Below are 23,395 nucleotides of genomic sequence, written 5' to 3'. Positions count from 1 at the left end.
CTAGAAATGCTATATTATTTTTAGATTGCATGGTTTTGAAGTAAGGAGGGGGAGGGGGAGACAGTGGCAGCTGTGGAGGAGATAATCCCTGGCCTCGACCTTAGCCTGTCAAAGTGAAACTCCTACAACTATTGTGCTTCAACCAGATTAAAAAGGCCCCAAAAAAAAAAAAAAATCTGAGTGAATGGAAGTGGTTTGGTTTGGAGCTCCCAAGTTCACACAAGACAAAAATGCAGTTTCTGTCTCTTTTTTTTTTTTTTTTTTTTTTTTAAGAAGAAAAGAAAAAAGCCAACCTAGCAAATATTATTTCCGTTTGTTTTTTTTTCTCCACATGAGCCTGCGTCACTTTTTTTTTTCTTTTTTTTTTTTTTTGACGCATAAAGAAGTGGTCAGAAGTTTGTGCACTTTACAAAATGCTCTGCATATGATCCAATCATGTACGGTGTAGGACGAGCTGCTTGGTGCAACCCGAACACAAGTTGTTATATTTTTACAACCTCCAAAGCAAGACCGCCGAAGCAGAAGAACAAGTTTTTATGCAAACTTCCGGACACGCACGTCGACGGGAACTGCGCCAAATTATGTAATGAGGTGAATTATTAAAGAGTCCGATCAAAACATGGAGGAAGCATGCCAGAATTAGCCTAGCGTTTCAGGAACCGCTCGACAAAACTTCCTCCGCTGGTGGAAGATGATTACATCAAAAACAAATTTTTACCATATATGTTGAGGTCTGCAGTGTGTTGCTGTAGTAACTTCAGAATTATACTCCATGAATATTATTTAAAACTCCTCTAGTGCAGAATTTAGTTGTTTTTTTTTGTTTGTTTTTGTTTTTAACAGACATTCCCCTTGACTCCTTGTCTGCACTCAAAATGCAGTAAAAGCAACTTTTGGTTTTCCCTCCTCAAGGTTGTAACTCCAACACATTTTAAGCCTAAAATATATCAAAATTATTCAGATATTCCACAGATTTTCCTCTCAAGGCTCATAAAACCCCCCACTTCCCACCTCACAGAAGGCAGACTTCATGATGAACCTGAATCTTTGGATTAGTTTCACTTCAGCATTCAGAGCTAAAGCCAGGCGGTCACTCAGAGCGTCACATGATGCTCATGACTGTGCGCTCCAGGCACTGGACTAGCCCTCAAGTTTAGCTTTACTGTACACATGCAGGACTTTTTTTTTTTTTTTTAAGAAAAGCTGGTAAATGTGCACCTTGGAAAATAATTTTGTTGCCAAAGCAGAAAACAAATGTTCTGACAAAGTGTAGTAGTTCCCAAATTGGGACAAGACCTCACTTGGGGTCACAGAAATGCATGTGTGGGGTCTTGGAGAACCTCTTGAGAAAATAAGCTAAATACTAAAAATGGCAATGTGCGAACGTGTGCATTTTCTAAATGGTGTGAAAGATAACATAATCGGCCCTTGATGCTGACTCAGTGAAAATTTTGGTTAGCTCAACCAAAAGTCAGGGTCACGAGCCTCATGCTTTTTTTTCCTATCAATTACATTTTTTAAAGAAAAGCTCTAACCTGCTTATATTTTTAGCCTTCTATGATATGCAGAGGACAAGTTGCGAGGGAAAAAGAGAAAACGATTTGGATTCGACATTGTACATTGTTTAGTATCAGGACGGTGATTAGCATTCATAATAACTGTAGTAAGTTATTACTGCTATAAGTATATTAGCATGGTTGGGATCGCAAGCCTTAACAAAATGCTTTACCTGTTGATGTAACGACTAACGGTGTTTAAATACAAACTGGCGAAGAAGCCAAACTACCAGCACCTGTCAAGGTTTAGCTATTTGTAGCAGCCAGAATGAGGATCCAACAGGCTTCTGTTAGATGGGGTTCTTGTTTTGTAAAATGGTTTCTTACACTTCAGTTTCATCTTCATGCTTAAACACGTTACTGGAGCTAACTTTGAGTCTTCAGGCATTAATAACTTCCACACTGAAGAGTAGTGTTAATGCGACCTAGTAACTCTTACATATGTTTGTGATTTATTTCTCTGTGACTTTGTTTTATAAGCTTTCTTTTACTTGCATGTGAAAATGTCTGTTTGTCTCAGACTTGACCAAAGTACCTGCCTCAGTGTCTCACGTGTAAATACGGACACATGTACTTTGACCCACTTCTGCTTATGGCTCATTTTTGGTTCTGGTCCAGGGCCACTCCCTCATCCTGTAATGCTGGTCTTATGCAGAATTAGCAGCTGGGGGAAGACCAGGGACAGCTGGCATTCTGAGGGGTCAAAGGAGCAAGTAGACCGCAGTCACTCGACGGGCACATTAACCAAACCAACAGCTGGGATTGGCAAACCGTGGATTATGCATTTAAGAGGCAATAGAATGAGAAAACGGCAGATTTTTTCTTTAATATTATGTTTCTTTTTATTTTATGTTTCTCGTTCACCCTGGTACACTTCTGCTGTCTTGGTTTTATTTAGGAAAGTTCAGCCTAGACCTCACACTTACAGCCTCTGTCTCTTAACACGATAAGCAGTGAGTCTAATTAGGACACACAAAAAAACCACACATTCCTCAGGGTTCATAGTCAGTTTTGGGAGAGAAAAAAAAGGGAATTTAAGGTCTGGATAAGAATTGGAAAAAAAAAACTGAATACAGGTTTTCTTTACTTTATTTTAGGGATGCACCGATATGAAAATTTAAGTTGATGTTGGCATCTGATATAAATATTGCTTTTATGGCCAGTAATTACCTATATTATATAAATTTCACTACCCTTTGACACCTTTGGGCAAAAAAAAAACCCACGGTGCTGACGTCACCACAGCTTCTATGCTTCAGTTAAACTCCCCACGATCCTTTGCTGCATCTCCAGCTGCGTTTCCATTGACCTTAAAATTGTGCAAAATACAAAAATAAATTTGCTTAATGGAAATGCGCCAATTCAAAACAAAACAAAAAATTCTGTAAGCTTTTGCAGTTTTGGTTTTTCGGCTGTATCGAAAGTGTGTTTCGATACACACTTTCGAAACACACTGTCTCCGCATCACACGAGTGACGTGATCAACAACCGGATGTTACTGCTGGCGGAAAAGACGGAAGACGACAGGAAGTGGTCTGAAGACGATTGCGCAGCAATTGTGTTTTATTTTTTCACGTCTTATCGCATGAAGAAACTTACTTTGCATACAATTTTAATTGCATTTAGCATTTTTATTTAGCAGAATGCAGCAATTGCAAAGTCTTGGTTTTTTTTTTAACATTGGCAGAATATCGACAACCTTTTGCAATGGAAACGCAGCTACTCTTTACAATCACATGACCAACCTCTCTCCAACAAGATAGAAATGAACAACGATTGTTAAAATCAGCCCAGTTTTTTTTTTTCTTCATTTTTTAGACCGATACTGATGTTATCGGCCGATACCAATGTTATTGATAGACCGTGCATCCCTACTTTATTGCCTAAAAATTGTATCCCATTTTTCAATACATTTATCTGTTTATGCCTACTTTTATTGAACTTTTTCTACTTGTAAGTGGGAAAGTACAGAATTAAGACATGAAAATGTGTAAAAAGCTGGGGTTTTTTCTTTTGTATTTTTATTTGTTTATTTAGTGGAAAATGCAGGAAAGCTAAGCTAATCCATCAAAATCTCTCAATGAGGTAAACAGGAGCAGACAGACAACAGTTGAGCACGTCGTGTAAACTTGCATGTGATAAATTTTAGGACCGTCTATCGTCCCTGAAGATATTTGGATTCCTAGAGGTCTGCCACCTCGGTTCCTTCTGCTGTTCTTTGTGTGTTTTTGGAAAGCTCTAGTAAACGAGATGGAAAATGGAGCAAAGGGAAGGAGAAAATGTTAAATACAAACTTAGCTCTGTAAACTGAAGCGACATAACATGGTTCGTGGAGGTTGCATCCAATGAATAAAACATTTCTTTTTCTGCTTTGCATTGTAAAAGGATAGCTTCCGGTGTTTCTCCCTGGACAATTTATGACAGACTCTGCTTTTTAAAAGAAAAAGAAAAAAAAGCTTGAGTAGCTTTTCCACAAAAGTCTCTCTTTTGAAACAAATTTCTCCACTTCATTCTTTCGCCAATTAAATTCAGTTGCCATATTGTCATGTTTTAGCCTCCTGTTTATCACGGTAAAGACACAAATTTCTGTACCTTCAGCATTTTGTTTGGACAGAATTTGACTGACTTTTTTTTTTTCTTTCTGTGCTTTCAGGTGTTAAATGAAGAGTGCGATCAGAACTGGTATAAAGCAGAACTAAATGGGAAAGATGGATTCATTCCCAAGAATTACATAGAGATGAAAGCCCATCCGTAAGTATTAAATGTAGCTGTAGTGTTTGTTTAAGAAGTGTCATTAATTTTCCTTTTTAACGCGTTTATCAGAAAGAACCCTGCTGCATTTGGTTTATTGTAGATCTGGACGTCATAATATAAAAGTAATGCATCGATATTTTCACCGTGATTTATGATTTGTGGTGTTCATGTTTTAAAATGCATTTTTAATCGCTGTTTTCAGCCATATAATACGGTGGCTAACAATGAGTCAGGTTTTGAAACTCCTTCCAACCACAGATAAATGTGAAAAGTCCAGCAGTAAAAGTGTCTTCTAATCACTCTGACAAAGCTTATGGTACAGTCTGGCTGCTCATTTTTAAAATGGTACGTTAGCCTAGCAAAAGTATTGACAAACAATGAGCTCTGTTTTGGAAAAATGCAAATCCGACTACTCGGTGTGTGTCCTCTGATGCTGAGCAGAGCCTTTTAAGAACTGGTTTTATTGGACACAGTATTCATGTAGATTTAAAGTTCAGAAATCAACATGTATCAATCTGAGTTGAAGTGGAACAGGTAAAAATAACAGAGATTTGAATAAAATGTTTGACATAGCCTCTTCAAGCAATCTGTTTTTCCGTTAATAATTTTTTAATAGTAATATTTATCAAAATATTAAAAGAACAGCCAAATCGGAGCTTTGCAATTTTAATGACAAACAGCAGGCCTAGTTTTTTTTTCCCTCTTAAATGAGTCTCTTCAAAAAATTTAGAGTTACTTTTGTAGACACAGAAGTAAAAGTAACATCTCTGATTGTGATTGTTGTACTTTTTTCAAATAGTTAGATTTTTCTTATTTATTTTTTTTAACTTTGTCACCATGATGCCGCATCTTGCTTTTCTTTTTTTATATATGGAGAGTTTTCAAAATGCTTGATTAGTGACAGTGGTTGATTGTTGCTTTGAGAATAATAATAGATGAAGATGTGTTGACTTGTGAATTTCCATTAAATTTTAGCATCCAAAGCTGAAAATTCTACAAGACTTGCTTTAAGGAGCCAACCAGAGGTTCTTAATAGCTTTTGAGCATTTTACACAGCAACCTCCGAATGCAAGAAATTGGTAGCATTTGCTGTCGCATCTGATCATCAAAAACACACATCTGTTGATAAAAGCTTTACATTTTGGACTAAGAACCAGTTGCATGCGGTAGAGTTTGCCTGCAGCCTCTCCAGATAAATCTTGGCAGGATCCTTGGACACGTTTCCCTCTGGACCCACATTGAGTGCCAGATTACCTCTCTGTTTAATAATGTGCTCAGAGCCTCTTACACTTGATTGAATATTGACCTCACTGCATCGTTGCTGCGGTGCCGTCAGAAGTAACTTTGTGGAAGGATGGCTCTCACTCTGCTGGGCGTGTCCTTTTTTACTCTTATTTCTCTCTGTTCGTCGGTGCTGCTGGCCAGTTGTTGTCTTAGCAGTAAAATATTTGGACCGCCAGCCCTTGTACTTTATAGTAAGAAGAGCCGTGGTTCATTTGTTTATATGCAGCCTGGGATTTGTTGCAACAAAATTAGATAGGGTTGCTCTCTGTAGATGTATTGTTTGGTTTTTGATAAACATCTCCGGTTGAAATGTGTATTAATGGTTGAAAATAGACTCGAACATTAGAACCAGTCAAGAGCCGATAAGAGAGATTCATTGTTTTATTACTTTTGGTAAAAATATCATTATCAAAATATTTTAACAAAAATAAATTTTTATATAATAAATCATATCACAGATTTAATATCAATATTTGTTTTGTTTTTTGGGGCATCGGGGGGCGGTTATTGAACACAGCCAATAATGGTGTTGACGGTTAAAAAGCTTTTTTTTTTTTCTTCTTTTTTAAGACATTTGAGAAAATATTTAAAAGCCACTTCAGGCTAAAGTTGACAGATCAAGTTTAAGTCATTTTTTTAGATTAAACAGTAGGTTATTTTAAGAATTTACAGCAAAACACTGGATAAGTTGATTTTGCTTTTTCCAGAAGATATCACATCTTGCTTTGCTAATATTACCCAGCTAAGTAGCAGAGCTTGGTTATTTAGCACTCTAATATTAACCTATTGTGTTGTCCCAGACTTTTAGCCAATTTTACTTTAAAAAAAAACACCTTTATGTTAATGACAGTAATAGCTGACATCTTGTAGATTCCAGCCTACAGACGCGTTACAAGGTTGGTTATGCTAGCTTGACTTTGACAACCTTAACATGTAGATGTGCTGCAGGATTTCGTGTGGTTTGGTTCAGTTAGAAGAAAATAAAGGCGACTCTCACACTAACTCTCTGAAAGGCCATCAGCAGCGCAAGTGTTTGAATTAGCTAATCGACCTCCTCTGCATTGTCCTCTGTCACTTATTAATCGCAAAATAAACATCAAGCCTGAAAACCTAAGACTGTGGCAGACTGAATGTTCTCACGATCCATTAGTGGAGCTGTTGTCGGTCAGTTGCTATGACAACAGGTCTGTGTGTAGCATAGTCAGCAAAGACTTTGAGAAAAGAATAAGAGTGGTTTTGAGTTGTTCATTGGTTTTTCTGTTATTTTTCCCTTTGCTGTTGCTCACTGAACTAAATTAATACCAACATCTCCAGTTTTCATTTTGTTAACAGAATCAAGATATGTTCCCCCTACTCCTAGAAGATGTCTTTATTTAACAGTAATTTGACAGAAAAATAGGTTGGAAATAGAAGAAGAAGCAAATAGCCCGAGACCGGGAACCAAACCCAGGACAACCTGGTTGAGGACTATAACCTCTGCTTATGGCGCGCTTCCTCTACCAGCCGAGCCGCCCAGCAGCCCTTTAAATAAGAGAAATGAGATGTACTTACATGCGACAGACTGTCAACCTGTCCAGAGTGAACCCCGCCTCTCTCCCGGAACGTTAGCTGGAGAGGCCCAGCACCCCTCCCGACCCCACTAGGGTCAAGGGTGTAAGAAAATGGATGGATGGGTGGGTGGGTGGAGTGTTGAAACAGGAAAGGGAGGAGCTGCTCCGCTCATCTTCAGATCTTTATCTGGCACTTAGAGCCTGTATATTTCTTGAGCTCCCTACTTATAACCAGAGACTTTGATACGGAGAAGGGTGAGGATACAGGATAAAATCTGAAATGTATGGCATAACTATTTGCTACATTTACAGCTGCAATTCTTTTACTGTGCCTCTACACCAACTTTGCCCAATTTTTAAGTTTTGCTTCATTATTTTTCTTTAATGACTTTCTTTGTCCAATTGGATGGTGAGCAATGGCTGCCATTTTGAAAAATCAGGAAAATATTCAGGGTTTTTATGGTTCAAAATGTAAATATGCATGGCTTGACAGCAAACTCATTAATCACAGGAAATGCACATCTTGAAAACTTGTTCAACAAAAATAGTTTCAAAATCAAAAAAAAAGATCAATAAGTGATTTTTTTTTTTTTAAATTTACATTCTTAGAGGACGAAGGGGTCCCAATTATGTATTTTTTTAACACTAAAACTAATTTTCCTTTGTGATCATGTTTTAGGGTAATGATAGCAAACCCCTTGGAACATCTGTGCCAACTTATGCTCTTGTATCCACTTGTGAAATATTAAATCATCTGCTCCACTACCTGTCAACATCAGCTGCATCAACACATGGACTTTCACTAGACCGTTTTGTTAGATAATTATTCTTTCAAGCAATACTTTTTGAACCTCTGGCTGTATTTTTATTTGGGGGTAGTTGTGGTCATGACCTGGCCTGATGTCTTTTGTTTTGGGGTTTTTTTAACCCTTTGTTTGTCTTGTGGAGTTTTCCAGTCATATTAACAATCTGCTCCAAATGTACCAGGCTTCCACACGACCCTATAGACATGCTTACACTGCTTTGCTGTGTAACAGAGCACAATGGTGTGATTCAGCACCCAATCAGTCATGCCTGTCTGTAGACAGATCTTTGACCCTGTTGAACAATGATTGCGTTTTGTCACTCGTGAAAACGTGTGTGTGTGTAGCCATAACAGCAGCATGTATGTTGCCGATTGTAGTTCTGGTTTTAAACTTCTTTTTTTTTTCTTCTTCTTTTTCTGTTTTTAATTTTGGGTGCATTAATTGCTCTGCTATCAGGCTGATCTAACAGGGAAAGGGAGTATGTGCAGACTTTCTGTCCTGCCAAGCTGAGATGCAAAGTGGATTAAGAGTTGGCCAGTTCATCACTGATTCCCAGCGACGTTTGAGGTAGCCAGGATCCCAGCTTTTGGATGACGTCTGGCTATTTACACAAGTCTACAGACTTAACATAATTTGTCTTGGTTGTAAATCTCAGAGCAGATCAATTGAGTTCACACCACTTTTAATGGCTTAAACCTGATTTAAGCAGAAATAATTATGTTGCTCGGTTCATTGCAGACCTTGAAGCATACAAGTTGTTCTGTTTTCAAGTCTGTGAAGCCATAAAACTCGCTTTGCCATTATCGTTACATAACTAGTCTGGCTGTGGGTGAGTTGAAGGACAGCTTCATTAGAACAGTCGGTGCTGGGATGGTTAAAGCTGCAGCTTTTCCAGCTATGCCTCAAACAGACCTGCGCATGTTTCCAATGGGAGGAAAGCACTGATTCTTATCATTTGATTTAAGGCTGCAGCTAACGATTGTTTAGTCATGGATTATTCTGACGATTAATCGAATAACAAGATTCTTTTTTTTTTTTTTAATTGAACATTTTGCAGGTTTTTCATTTAACCACATAAGCTTTTTGTGCAAGATTAGAAATGCATTAAAAGATGCAAGTAAGGAATTTTTTTAAATGAGAAAATGAACATTTTATTGCCTGAAATACAACAACATGGTATTCCTTTTGGTGTATGTGTGATCATTTGTAGCAACAGTTCGCCTGCACCTAAAAAATATACTCTACTAAAATACTCTTTTTTTTATTATTATTATTATTTTTTTGTATTTATTTATTTTATTATTAATTAGTGGATAGCAAAATGTGCTTAACAGACTTAAAATTTTAACCAGGGGAAGCTAAAGAAGGTCAGTTAAGTTCTGAGAGGAACATATTTCCAGACAAAGAAGGTTTTTTGTCTTAAGTGCAAAATGTATCTATTTGACTTAATTAAATATGACTCTTCTTTCAGCAAATTGTCATTTTTTTAGTCTCTTTTTTTCCTTTATGTAATGTTTGATTGATTGCTACATTGACAATTATTTCTATAATCGATTAATCATGATTCATTCGATTAAAAGGTGTTTTTTTCTCTCTCTCTCGCTTGATTGCATGCATGTTACAACATGGTGACAACATCAGTTCAGTTAAATTCTGTTTCGATTTGTCACAAATGTCTCCTCAAGGTGCTTCCTTAAAATGTTTTAACCCAGATTCATAGTCATACATACGTAGATTCCAAACCAATATAAGTTTAAAAAACAGTGCAATTAAGTTCAGTTTATTATGCCAGTGAAAGGTTTTTCTCTCTCAGTTAAATGGCCACCTGCATCAAGTCACTAATGTGTGAAAGGGCAGGTAGAAACAATACACATTTGATGGCATCAACTTATTAATCCTGATTGATCAGGATTAATTGGATTAATCTTGATTAATCAATTATAGCAATAATAGTCAACTAACTGTGAAATTGATCTTATCCACTGATCTTATTTGCTTTTGCAAACATGTAAAAAATCAGCCACAGGCTTGTTTGTCTCTGCAGTGAGAAATGACTGACTGACAGACAGACCTGCCCATGGTTAACAATTGTCACCTCACTGTTGACAACTTAGCAACTATGTTGCTATATTTAGCAGCTTTTCAGACAAAAACAAATCAGTATCGTCCAGAATCGGAATCAGCAGGTCAGGCTGTTTGAAGATTGGTGATTGGTCAGAAAACTGCAATCAGTGCAGGCTGAATTTTCAGCCATCCCTCCTACTCAGCATGACTTGGAGTTTAAGGAGGACATTCACTGAGGGGGAAAAAAGAAAATGCAGAAGCTCGTTCTACGCAGGAGAATTAAATTGTTATTGGCTGCTGTGGCTCCGTCCAGGAGCGAAACGCGGCTAAATATACGAGCTTTGACACAAAACCGAACCAACGTAAAGCAAATGGACTCGTTTCCTGCTTGAACGTCAGCTCCTCCATTTTAAATCTGGGGTTTATAGCTTCCTACCTGTTGACCAGCAGGATTTCCTTCAAGTTTTCTTTTCTCCCAAAAAAGGTCAACCTGAAGCTGAATCCATTTGTTTGTATGCAGTCAAATTTCTACAGTACGGTGACGGAGGTGGCTTTTGATGACGGCAGTAAAATGATATTTGTGCCCTTTTTTTTCTCCCCCTTTTTTTGTGTGTGTGGCGTTTTCCTCTGCAGGTGGTTCTTCGGGAAGATTCCCCGCGCCAAAGCAGAGGAGATGCTAAACAAACAGAGGCACGACGGGGCTTTTCTCATCCGAGAGAGCGAGAGTGCGCCAGGAGACTTCTCCCTGTCGGTGAAGTGAGTAGAGCAAAGTCAAATGTCAGATGTCACACACATGGCATATATGAGTCAGGGTTCAGTTTCCTCGGAACTCAGCTTTTATTTCCTGCTTCTAGCGCTTTATATGCTGGGTCTAAGAACATATACATTTGGCGTGGCTGAGTCATTTCCTTAATCTGGCGAGGCTGCGGTGCCGCCATGATGTCACCGATGTTTCTTCGATTTGTTTTGAGTGCTAGACTTAAGAACTATAATTACTTTCCAGACGCTTTTCAAATCATTCAGGCAGATGATTAAAAACAAAAATTACTCTGTAGCATGCATTGCATCTAATCACCACTGTGGGATAATTGGTTTTTGCTTTTTTTTCTTCTTTTGTTTGTTTTTTTTTTTGTTTATAATTTTGCACCGTTATCTTTTTCCAGATTTGGTAATGATGTCCAGCATTTCAAGGTCCTTCGTGACGGGGCTGGGAAGTATTTCCTCTGGGTGGTGAAGTTCAACTCGCTCAACGAGCTGGTGGATTACCACCGCACGACTTCAGTCTCCCGCAATCAGCAAATCTTCCTGCGAGACATAGAGCAGATCACCCAGGTAGGAAATGACACCCTGTGACGCATCCTTAACTGTTAACTGTTTGACACAGTTCTTGTACAGTGACAGAAACTAAATATTAGTTTTTTAGGGTTTTTTTTTTTTTTTTTGAAAAAAGGTTAAAAGGTTTGCAGAGGATTGCTCATTTAACCACCAAGTCAGATTACCTTGACTTTTAATTAACTTGGTATAATTTATCTTCTTTGCAGAAGTATTTGTAACCTTAAATTTATAACTTTTTTTTCCTGGTGTGTTTTTATTTTATTTATTTTTTTGTATTGGATGGACCAAATGCATAGGGCTGAATTGTGACATGGCAGGAAGTAGAGACGCACGACTCCACTTTTTCTCCCTTCCGATACCGATATTTGATGTTTGTCAGCCGATACCGATCCGATACAGAAAAACATTGCTGAATTGATTGAGAATGTTTTATTTATTTATTTTTTTTACCCCTCCAGGGGGTCTTTTTGTGGGCTCTAGTGTCCCTTTTTACAAAGTAGGCTGACAGGAAAGGGGGAAGGACAGGAGGGAAGACATGCGGTAAATGTCGCCGGGTCCGGGAGTCGAACGCGGCGACAGCCGCGTCGAGGACTTGAGGCCTCCAAATGTGGGTCGCGCTAACCCCTACACCACCACAGCACGCCCAATGTTTTATTTTTTTAAACTCAGACATAAATGTACTGAATTACAAATAACACAACTTTACTTTGTTTAGTCAGTGCAATCAGGAGTAGAACAGCCCATGTAAAATGAATAATAAAGTGATACTGACACAAAAAAACAGTAAGTTGACTGCCTTTGGTCAAACATGCAAAAATAAACTACAGCAAACCTTCTTTGAAATTATTCAGAAAGGAATTCTGAATAAAATGGAAAATAAATAATGAAGCATGATGTCGCTCAGAGCATAAAGCATAGAATTACACTGACTAGATCTGCCCTCTCCGATCAGGCACAAATGTCACAATACACCACCTGGAATATTTTTCAATATCTGGACTGATAAAGATGTTAATATTGGATCAGTGCAGCTCTAGAAGGAAGACATACAGGGGCCTTGAATATTCTGTACATATTCAAGGCCAGATTGTGGAGCATTTTTCAGCTCCACAATCTGAAAAATGTGGAGCTTAAAACTGGACTTTAACTGCATCATTTCAACACCTACATGCGAAACCGTTTGTGGCTATTCTGGCTCGTTGTTTAGTGTTGAACTTTGCCCCAGACTCAAGTTTTGTGCAGCCTGTTACTTTTGTTTTCCTTCCCATGCTGCTCCTGTATTTAGCTCCATTAAGTCTCCCCACAGCACCAACGTAAAGGTGGGAACGGTTTCCTCATGCCAAACGCTTCTCGGCTAAAAGTTCCGTTTCGGTCTCGTCTAACGACATCCATTTTTCATTTGTCCCCCTCATTTTTGTTACAGTCCTTGCATCGCACAAAACCAGACTTTTTATAGCGTTCTTTCAGCAACTATTTTCTTTTTGTTCATCCTCCCATTCATACTGGCTCAGTAAATACAGTTGCTTCCCACACTCCTCAGGTTGTTATTTAAAACATTTTCAAACCACATATTTTTCCCTCCATTTCACAATTAGACTTTCTGTGGGTCGGTAACACAAACGGCCAATAAAAACACATTGAATTTGTGGTTGGAACAGTGAAAAAAAGTGCAAATACCTTTCCTGGTTTAATGTCTTTTTTTAGCGGTGTGTGTGTGTGTGTGTTTAAAGAAAAAAAATAATTTGAAGTGTACTTTTTGATTAAAAAGCCTGTGCCTCGTATATAAATATAAAAATGTATCTTCTGTGTATTATATTGCGTATAGATTCATCCTTGAGAAAGAAATATGAGTCACGTTCTGCACACACCACAAGCCACAAAATGCTAGCAGCAAACAACTTGCATGCACATGCTCTATATAAATCTTTATACACTAAGAAGATCTTTACATGCTGGGTAAAGTGAACTGATGGGGGGAAAAAATCATTTATCATATTCAAGCTACTATTTATCACTTCTATTTATGCGGTGACGATCCTAGAGTATCTTTTTTTATTTTTTCTTATTTCTTCCAAAACAGTTGCATTGGAAAAAATGACTAATTGTTTCGCGTCAGATTTCAAAGACGGTGCAGATTCTCCGAACCAATCAGACTCCAAGCCGAAGCAGCGAGGGATTTTTTTTTTTTTGCGTTCCATCCAAGTCGCTTTCACGGTTTGAACTCTGTAGTTTGAGGGTGACCTGCTTTAAAAAGGGGGGAGTGACGGGGGCAGGCAGAAAACACCCCTGGAAATTTAGTGGCGGTTAGGTTAGGTTAGGTTGCAGGCTGCAAGTTTGAGGGCCAGCGGCAGGGGAAGGCAGAGAGGAAGCAACCCAAACCACTCAGAAATGAAATGATGCTGCAGGTGAGACAAAGGCAAAGACTGAGTTTGTGTGTGTGTGTGTGTGTGTTAGTTGGGAGGTGTTAATGTAGTATTGTGACTATGATGACAAAATCACACCTTTTATTTTTTTGTTTAAACAAAAGTATACAGAGTTTTTTTTGTTTTTACTCAGGATGAACGCAGCCTATTTTATGTTCTCTGTTTCAGATTGTTGTTTTTTTTTTCTCAGTTTAATTGTATGTAATACATTTCACATTAAATGAAATGAAATTATCTTGTTTGGCTTTTTTTATTCTCCCACCCCCTTTTTTGACATAAAGATTAGAGATGCACTGATCCAATATTGATGTCTGTTTCTTTGCCAATATTGGACAAAAATTGTAGATTGGTTGACGATGTGTCCGATCCATAAAGACAGATCTGTTCAGACTATTTCTATGCTTTAAGCTCTGAACAATTTCACGCTTTATTATACTTAGAATTCCTAATTACTCTTTCTGAACCATTTGAAAAAAAGATTTGTTTTTATATGTTTCACCAAACTTATAGTTTTTTGTCAGTTTCACTTTATTATTAATTTTACCTTGGCTGTTAATTGCGCTAAACAAAGTCAACGTTATTTTTACATGTTTGACCAAGCTTGTGAAGCTACAGGTGTATTTAAATGTGCTGTACTGGTGCAGAGTTATTAAATAAATTTGTAATTCAGTACTTTTATGTCTGTTTAAAAAAAAAAAAACTTCCTTCTTTTTTTGCCAATTCAGAGTTTTTTTAAATTTATTTTTATTTAACCTCATATCGGTATCGGAAGTGGGGGGGGGAAAGTGGATCGGTGCATCCCTAGTAAATGATTTGTCTAAGTGTCCTCTCTGGTTTTGACTTGCTTCACATTGAAACTGCCGCTACAGAATCGCCATCATGTTTCTCACGCGCCGTTTTTTTCCACTTTCCTTTCATTTCTCTCTCCTTACTCTTCAGCACCCGACGTACGTGCAAGCGCTCTTCGACTTCGACCCGCAGGAGGAAGGCGAGCTGGGTTTCAGACGCGGCGACTTCATCCAAGTCCTGGACAACTCCGACCCCAACTGGTGGAAAGGAGGCTGCCACGGCCAGACGGGCATGTTCCCCCGCAACTACGTCACGCCTGTTAATCGGAACATGTAAAAAAAAAAAAAAAAAAAAAGGAAAAAATTCTAAAAGAAATTTCAGACCAACACAACAGCAACCATCACCACCATCATTATCATCATTGCTCTTGACCTCATCCTCCCTGCCATCCAACCTGCAACCAGCCCCACCCCCCTGCCTTTTCCCCCTCCCCCTGCCCCGGCCATCCCATGGTGACCATTAAAAAAAAAGAACACAAAGAAGGCAAAAAACTGAAAAAAAAGAGAGAGAGAGAGAAAACAGGAGTAGAGCTGCCGTAGGCGTAGCTTCGTGGGCGGCAGCAGAGCGGAATCGACCTCTCTCCGCGCCGAGAAAGGTTCGCCTCCCTGCTGAACGCCTCGGCGAGGACCGAACTGTCTGAGGGAAATCAAAACGCAGGAGGGAGGGGGAAGAGAGAAAACAAACAAAACAAAAACTAAACTAAAGCCTAGTGCACCAACCGTGAGGATAACCAAATGATTGAACCGCTCCCACAGCTGCTTCTGTCTTCTCAACTTCTTAACATTCTGCCTGTTTCTGTTCCTTTTCTTTTCTCCTTACTTCTTTGCCGCATGTTGTTTTTTTTTTTTGTTTGTTTTGTTTTTTAAAGATCACGTCAAGGAATCGTCTACCAATTAAACATCGTAAGTCGTTTTAAAGAAAAATGGAGAAAAGGCTAAAAAAAAAAAAAAAAAAAAAAAAAAGTTTTAAATAATGTACAAAAAAGAAAACAGAGAAGCGAAGCCATCTACGACATCGCAGCTAGTTTCCACGTTCTAGACCGTCGGCATGTGAGCGTTGTGCGTCTGTTGTCGACTTTATAAATGAATCACGTATAGAGAGAGAATCCATTTTTTTAAGAATATATATTATATATTTGTATGTTTGTCTGTTTTACCTCTCCACAATTTTTTTTTTTCCCCCACATTTGTAAATTATGTTCAACCTTCTTGTTAGCTTAGATAAGACCTAGTAGCTCTAGAATGTGATAACTGTCGACATTGATTTTCTTTTTCTTTAACTTATCCGAGGTTACGCGACGTTTTTTTTTTTTTTTTCTTCTTCTTCTTAGGCTTCGTAACTTCCGATTTCAGAAGATTTCTTGGCTTTGTCATGCAAGTACGGTAAAGTTTAGTCCTCTGAAGGAGTTCGGTCTGGTCAGGAAGCCAACGGCGACCAGCAGAGAGCGCTGGAGAAAGGCCGGCCGCAGCTAATGCACCGATCGCGAGCCACGCTGGGGTTTGGGTTTTTTTTTTCTGTTTTTTGGGCAGTGAATGTAGCTGACCGCACCGACAGGCAAATATGAGGGAAGCACGGTCGGAGAAACTGAACCATACAACCACCACAAGGGATTTAAAAAAGAAACAAGACGTGCTGAAGTAGTAGTGTTGTCAATATTCATTTCTAGAGAGATTGAGAGAGTGGTCTATATGTACAGGTAGTTAACGGTCACGTTCAGACACATTAAATGCATGCGTTAGCAGACACTCTCCTGCAAAGCAACAGAAGGGGCTGAGTTTGGATAATCGTGTCGTGAGACCTGCAGTTGGCAGATCCACACTTTGGAAAACTGAGATTGTTTTTGTTTTCTTTTTAATGCTAAAAGTTGAGAGATCAGCTGAAATAATGTAAAAAAACAAAAAAAAACAATTTGTTTTGTTTTTGTGTTTTTAATGTGGTGTGTGGTCAAGCACTTTCTTTTCTTTTTTTTGCCCCCGAACGTTCTAATTTTTATTTTTTTTTCCGTCCGTTCCAGTGTGCGTTTTTGATTTACTGTTTTGTGTTCACCTTATTTTGGTTTCAGTTTCTCGTTCTCTCTGGATAGTGCCTTTCTCTCTGGTGTTTGTGTCTCTGATCTGCTACCATGAGCCCCACCACCACCACCTCTGCTCTGGATCTGTATTGATAATAAATGTAAATAATCCAAGATGTCCCATCTGATTTTAAAAAAGGAAGAAAAAAAAACAAAAAAACCTCAGCCTCCTGCCCTCCTACATCAGCCCACCTTCACCTTTTTTGCCCTCACCATCAAGGAACTGTTGTGTCTCTTTCTCCTTGTCTTGCATAATGACACTGTTTTTGCTTTTATTTTATTTTAATTTTTTTTTTTTTGTTTTCAATTAATAAAATGCAATTATTAAAAAAGGTTGTCTTTTATTTATTTTTATTTTTTTTAACCAATAAAATTTCTTGTTACTAAAAGTAAAAATTCATTCTACACAGCAACTCATTTAGCAAAAACCTTTGTTTTCTCCCGACACTTTGTTAGTCTTAAAGAAAGCCTAAATTAATTTTAAGATTGTAAATAGTATGTCACCTTAGCTATAGCATGAAGTATTCTGGTTTTGGAAGCAGCGACTTCACCGAAGCAAAAGAATAAACAATTTCTGAAATAGTTAAGATTTTGAATTGTATTGCTTCTCATTTTTCTGCTCTTTTTTTTTTTTTTTTTTTTTAATAGACAATGCAGAATTTTCATTATGTTATTTAAAATCACATGCAGTATGCATTGACATTAAGTCGCTTCTGTAAAGGGAGTTATGCATTTTCCACGCATACATACATACTGCCATTTCATAGCACAAACAAGTAACTGCTAACTTCAATTGTTATTGTATGTATCAAAAACTAACTTAAAAGAAATTTGACTTTGCAATACAGACTTATCTGACTCTTTGAAATTGGCCTCTGTCTCTTTAAGGACCTCCCACGCAGTCCAACACCGTGCCAACGTCGACTGATGCCGTTTACAACCGTATAAAAGCTCATTAACTTACACAACTCTACCCAAAGGTATTAGATATTTCCCCTACTTTAGTGAAATTGTGGTAGAAAAACGCATCTTTGAGTACACTGCATTCCCATTGGCTGTTTCAGGGTTTAAGATCAGCTTCTTGTTTTTAACCTGAACCCTGAAGGATCAATACCACAGCAGGGGTTTCCCTAAAAGTCAGCGCAGGATGTTGAAGCACTTAACAAAACTTAGTCGTGCTCCGGGTATCACAGTATGCATCCCTGAAGAATTTCATACGTCGCGGTAGAACTTGTACTTTTTTTATTATTATTTTATTCCTAAAAATTAGTGTCAGAATCAGGCTACAATTAATAAGGGTTTTTCTTGTGCCTCCTGATCCTGAGACAAAGATGATGCAACAGCCGATCTAAAAGAGGAAGCTGAATTCTTTCTTTTTTTTTTTTTTTTTTTTTTTGAAGTAGAAGGTTGCATTGCTCTACGTGCCGCATGTCGCTGCAACCCTACAAGATGCACCAACCGCCCGTCTGACGCGCCGTGTGCGTCACAATTTTCTTTTCTTCATAATCGGCACTCGAGAGATCAGGCTCTGTGTGCATCAGTGCTGCTGTGCTCTTTCTTTGTAGGCCTCTCGACTGGAATTATGCGACGCGTTGTGGGTCTGAAATAACGCCGCGCTGCCCGAGTGCATCTGTTCATGTCTTTGACAATCAAATGGACGAAGTCATTCACACCGCGGCCTGATGCCTTTACTAAAGTAGCATTTCTGCCCCCGGGGGGGGGGGGGGGGGGGGTGGAGGGGTTTTTTGCCTCTGAAGTCTGACGAAGCTGCCATATGGTGCCTGCTGTAGAAGTGGAGAGCAAGGCTTTAAAACCCCCTGCCCTCCATTCAGTCGTGACACGTTAAGATGATTTGAGGATTTGCAAGTTCCGAGTTTAGAAGATTATTATCACTACGTGAACCAGTGCACGTTTGTGCCACGGTTATCTGAGTTTTGTTTGTTTGTTTTTTCAAAACCACACAGTGGTTTCCATATGGGATTTATATATATATATATACCTTGAACTAGAAATGAAGCCTTTTTATTATTGTAAAATCTATGCCTTTAAATGTTTCACAAAAACACCCACGCTTCAACACACTTCAGTGTCATCTACTGGGATTTTGTGTAGGAATCAACACAAAGCAACGTCCAAATGTGAAGAAGGGAAAAAAAAAACAAAAAGACATGATTTTCTAAACAATGCTTCACAAATGGGTTTGTTTTCAGCCCCCTTTCGGTCTGATGCACCTAAAATAATTTCCGTTCCGTTCAATTGCAAAATTAGTATAAGAAGTCTTTGCGTTTTAATCCAATATCAGTACAGGCTACGGTATTCTTTGAAGGATTGCGAGGGTACATTTATACAGCAAGTCTTAATGCTCAATTCTTTTTTTGTTTGTTTTTGTTTTTTTGGAGTGGTTGTCCAAACTACTGAATGATGCGACCACAATCAGACGCAGTGTTCGAATGGCTTGCAGCCCGCATTGCCCACAGGAGGAATGTAAGACGTCACACAGCAGCGCACCGTTTACGGAAGTTGAGATGGATTCAACCACACGAGGATTGATTTTATAGTTATTCAGAGCTTACAGTGTTGTCACAAGATCATAACGAGAAGGAAGCTAATAAAAAGAATGACTACTGGCAACGGCCTTTTGTGGAGCATTGACTGCAACTTGTGTGGGCAAGTCTGTCTAGTCGTGCAGTCAGAACCAAGAGTGCACTTCAGTGATGCAGACTTCTTTCATAATTGTAATTTTCAGACATTGTTTACGTCCTGATTTACTTGATCTGACTTATTCTAGTCCAGAATTACGATGGGTGTCATAAAAGTCGGATTAACAGATGTAGCCGTTCAGACTACACGCTCTTTGAAAACTGATACATATCCGATTTAGTTCCACGTGTGGAAGTGGAACAGGTCAGATTTTTCGGAGGTGAAAAGGTCAAAGTTGGGCCGTTCAGACTGACGTCAGAAAGTCGAACTCAAGTCTTGTGTGCCTTCTGTGTGAACGGAGCCTTTGAGAACAAATACCATCATCAACACCAAGGAACCCTTGTGGTTAGGTGATGGCCAAGGCCACTTGGAAAAGAGATGGAGCTTCCTGGATTAAGAACTATTTCCCAAACTTGAAACATCTCAAAGAGGACTGCTCAATTTATTATCTGTAAGCGTCACAACTGCAATCGTGGCAGTCCAACGATGGAGAAATTCCAGGCATTAATCCAAGCAGCAGAGGGACCCACGGTAAGTCTACAAGAGAGCTGCAGAGATACTCAGCTCAGGTGGAAGAATTTGTCAACCACACAACTGTTAATCCCCACAAATCTGACTTTTATGCAACAGAGGTGGAAAGAAAGTCACAAGAAGTCCTGGTCATATGACACCATGACGGAACTTGTTTGACCCACATGCAAAACACCTCGACCACACTGTGTTCCCACTGGGAAACATGGTGACAACATCATACCGTGGAGGTGCTTTTTCAGGATAGGGGAGGTGGTTCAAGCCAAAAATAGGCCAATGGAAGGGAAACACTCTGGACTGCAAAGGATTTGACATCGGAGGTTCAGAAACATAACCCAAAGGACTTGTCACGAAAGTTAGCTTGACACAGCATTGACTCTAAGGATCTAAACTCAAAAGTACACCACACTTGTCAGATTTTCATTTGTAAGTAATGTCGAAAGAGATAAACTTTGTTGATTTATGATTACAATGACTTTTTTAAAAAAATCACCTTTAAGGGTCATCATAATGCCACCAAAGAACAAATTTGCTGCAGAACAACGACTGCTCTCATGTCGAACCAGAAGCACAACTGTAGCTGTCAGCACACCCTGATCCTCTTGGAGGAGGATGGTTCTCCCATTCCCAGCGTCAGATTAGCGCTAACCATCAGGAAAAGGGAGGAAGGCTATGAGTCATGACCCAACGCAAATGATGGAACACTGAAAAAAAAAAATAAAAAATTAGCATGGAAGAAACACAAAAATTCCCACAAGAGGATGTTAAAATTTGCTTGGTTAAACACTCCCCAGTCTGTTTCTTGCCACACTGCTGTCAATTATAACACAGGGGTAGACTGCAAGTGTGTCAACCACAGGGGGATGAACTTAAACCCCACAATCACAAATCCATGCAAACAACAGACATCTCTGTAGAGGTGGAGGTGTTTAAAGTTATCAGATCACTTGCTTGAGCTGCATGAGTGCATGCATTTATCTGGCACGCAAAGGTTGAGACTTTCCACGCCACTCCCCATCAGTCCCACAGGTCCAGGTGATGAACTTCGCCTCTTACATCACGACACGTCTGACTGTGTTTGGACTGACATGGGGCCAGCTGTACTCAGTACAAAAGCTCCATTTAGGACACGCATTTTCCGGCTTAACCAGTCAAAACACTGCAGCATATGGTTCTTGATCTTATTAAATCAATCTGTATGCAAATTAGGTGTGTACTGCAAACATTGGCTTCATTGTAGCCATGTCGGGGGTGTTTTTGCGCGTGCTAAATATCCCAAATAAGCTTTACAGTCAGGGGGGAAAGCCATTTAAAGTACTTAGTCAAATCAAATTGAAGACTCAACGCAAGTCACTTCCTGTTTTTTTTTAAAGCCACATACAAATTTGAGAACTTCTATAATAATTTCTGAAATTAAAGTTTCCTCATCCAAGATACACTGAATATCTCTTCATCTCTGTTCAGTGATTTTTTTTTTTTTTTTAGTATACTACTGCCACCTCCTGGCTTTTCTGCATAACTGCAATTTCTTTATTTTAATACGCATGCAGGTGTTGATTGCGTTCTGTTTGGTTAAATTTAAGATATAACGGATATATTTTTTCAATTTAAAATGTCATGATTATTTATTTATTTTTACAATATTATTGCTATGTTATTGCTTTCCACCCAGTGAATATATTTCTTCATTTACTGTAGAACTACCTGTGTTGATGTAAGGTGAGTCTGTATTGACTTTGCACAAAGATTAGATATGGAGCATAATCGGTGCTGGTGCCAGCCGATTGTTGCCGATTTCCGAAGTGGCACATAATAGCATATATGTAACCATTTTTGTTTCTGTTTCCTGTTGAGTCACATGACCGTCTTACGTATCCTGACGTAAACTGTTAGGACTTGTTAGGAATTTTCGGAACATGAGTTAGAAATTCCTTTGATTCTGTTAGGACTTTGTAGGATTTGTTAGGGTTTTTGTTTTACGCTCTGGCCTTAAAACTTGGCTGCTTTGCATTTTGAAGGCGCTTCATAGTGGAGGCGATATTTCCTCGTGTATTCTGTTACAAAGGGACGGCATATTCCGCAACCGAAGAGGTTCATTCTCTCGAACACGGAAATTAATCCGCAAAAAATAACGCGTGCAGTAAAATATGCTTATTATGTCAAATCGTAATATAACAGTAGCATGAAATTTTCTTTCAAAAACCAAAAAAGAAAAACAATCGTTGTCGGCAGGATTCGAACCTGCGCGGGGAGACCCCAATGGATTTCTAGTCCATCGCCTTAACCACTCGGCCACGACAACACAAGTGTAAACGGTGTACATGTTGCTGTTGAACGGATAGGTAAAAGTGAGCAGCCGCTTATTTGTGTCATGCTCCTTAAAAAGTATTTCATCCCACAAAGCAGTTGCGTTGGATAAGTGAAAATTATAAATAGGCAGTTCGTATCTCCACTTTTATTAAGCAAAGTTCCACTTCTGATAGAAGATTCATTCAACTTGACAGTTCTGAATCATTGTGTTAAATACCAGATTTTAAAACATGTACATAAGTTGAAGGTTATTCTATTGATAATCGGATTTTATTTTCAGAGCCTCCCCGTAATATTTTTCAATCATCTATGCTCTCATACACATTCTTGTTAGTCACACCCAACACCGGGGAAGAGAGGGTAGATATATAGATTATGGTTGTTGGTGCCAGATTCTCTGTTAGCTCGCTGGTCACTTCTTACCACGGCACCAAGATGCTTATCAGACATTATTGACACACTGGGATTTTCATGGACAAAAATCCTCTTTTCTTTGTTCTGAAAAAGAGAAACTATCCAGTGACTGTCATGTTTGCAGAAAAACTGAGATGCTGGATCAAAGACAATTATGGACAGCAGAGTGAAGTTAGAATCTGGTTTATTTAATGGTTTGAAGATGGATGCAGGCAGCGGTCCAATGTGTGCACTATAGAGGCGAAGTGCTGGGTTAATATGCTTTCATTTGCAGAACATTAGTAGGGATCACAGAGGTAAGTTTCACTGTGGCGGATGAGATTGGGAGGTGCAGCTGGAACTACGCACACCTGCAGAGAGAGAGAGAAAACAAAACCCCAGGCACACACGCTTCTGCACACAGCGGTGTGGATGTGACAGTGAGCTGGAGGACCAAAATGTCTCGTTGATGGAGGAGCACAGAGCAGAATTTGCCAAGTAAGGCAACAGCAGTGTTTTTTTTGTGTGTTTTTACAAAAGGCGCTCTGTGGTGCCGACCTGAAGGCAAAAATCTAAACCGTTTGTTTCCAGGATGTGTGGGGTCTGCAGAGATGTAAAATGGCCTTTTCTCTGACCCTAGACCTACGGTCCTCTCTATGGAGAGGAGAATATCTGTTTTCTGGATTGTCAGGTCAGTGTTTACCTCAAATAGGGAAGTTTAAATTGCTTTATCTCTCACTCAAATGGAGCAGGAGATAAATGGACGGAT

The 23,395-nt window shown here is 38.9% G+C and overlaps 1 protein-coding gene and 1 non-coding gene across 2 annotated transcripts in view; one reads left to right on the top strand and one right to left on the bottom strand.

The window, feature by feature from the left end:
* Nucleotides 1–15,591, top strand: part of grb2 (growth factor receptor bound protein 2) — a 32,495-nt gene extending 16,904 nt beyond the window's left edge. Inside the window, exons 3-6 of the mRNA XM_023349346.1 lie at nucleotides 4,210–4,307; nucleotides 10,648–10,770; nucleotides 11,178–11,346; nucleotides 14,712–15,591. Of these exons, the coding sequence (XP_023205114.1) occupies nucleotides 4,210–4,307; nucleotides 10,648–10,770; nucleotides 11,178–11,346; nucleotides 14,712–14,897 (576 nt within the window). The 3' untranslated portion in view covers nucleotides 14,898–15,591. The remainder of the gene's footprint in view (nucleotides 1–4,209; nucleotides 4,308–10,647; nucleotides 10,771–11,177; nucleotides 11,347–14,711) is intronic.
* Nucleotides 15,592–22,143: 6,552 nt separating this feature from the next.
* trnas-aga lies at nucleotides 22,144–22,225 on the bottom strand. The gene has a single exon. It is a non-coding gene; the product is annotated as a tRNA-Ser (tRNA).
* Between the last annotated feature and the right edge of the window lie 1,170 nt (nucleotides 22,226–23,395).

The sequence above is a fragment of the Xiphophorus maculatus genome, chromosome 16 (genome assembly GCF_002775205.1).
Source record: "Xiphophorus maculatus strain JP 163 A chromosome 16, X_maculatus-5.0-male, whole genome shotgun sequence".
NCBI classification, from domain to species: Eukaryota; Metazoa; Chordata; class Actinopteri; order Cyprinodontiformes; family Poeciliidae; genus Xiphophorus; species Xiphophorus maculatus.
Note: the sequence above shows the minus strand (reverse complement) of the source record. Positions and strands in the feature narration are given on the sequence as shown.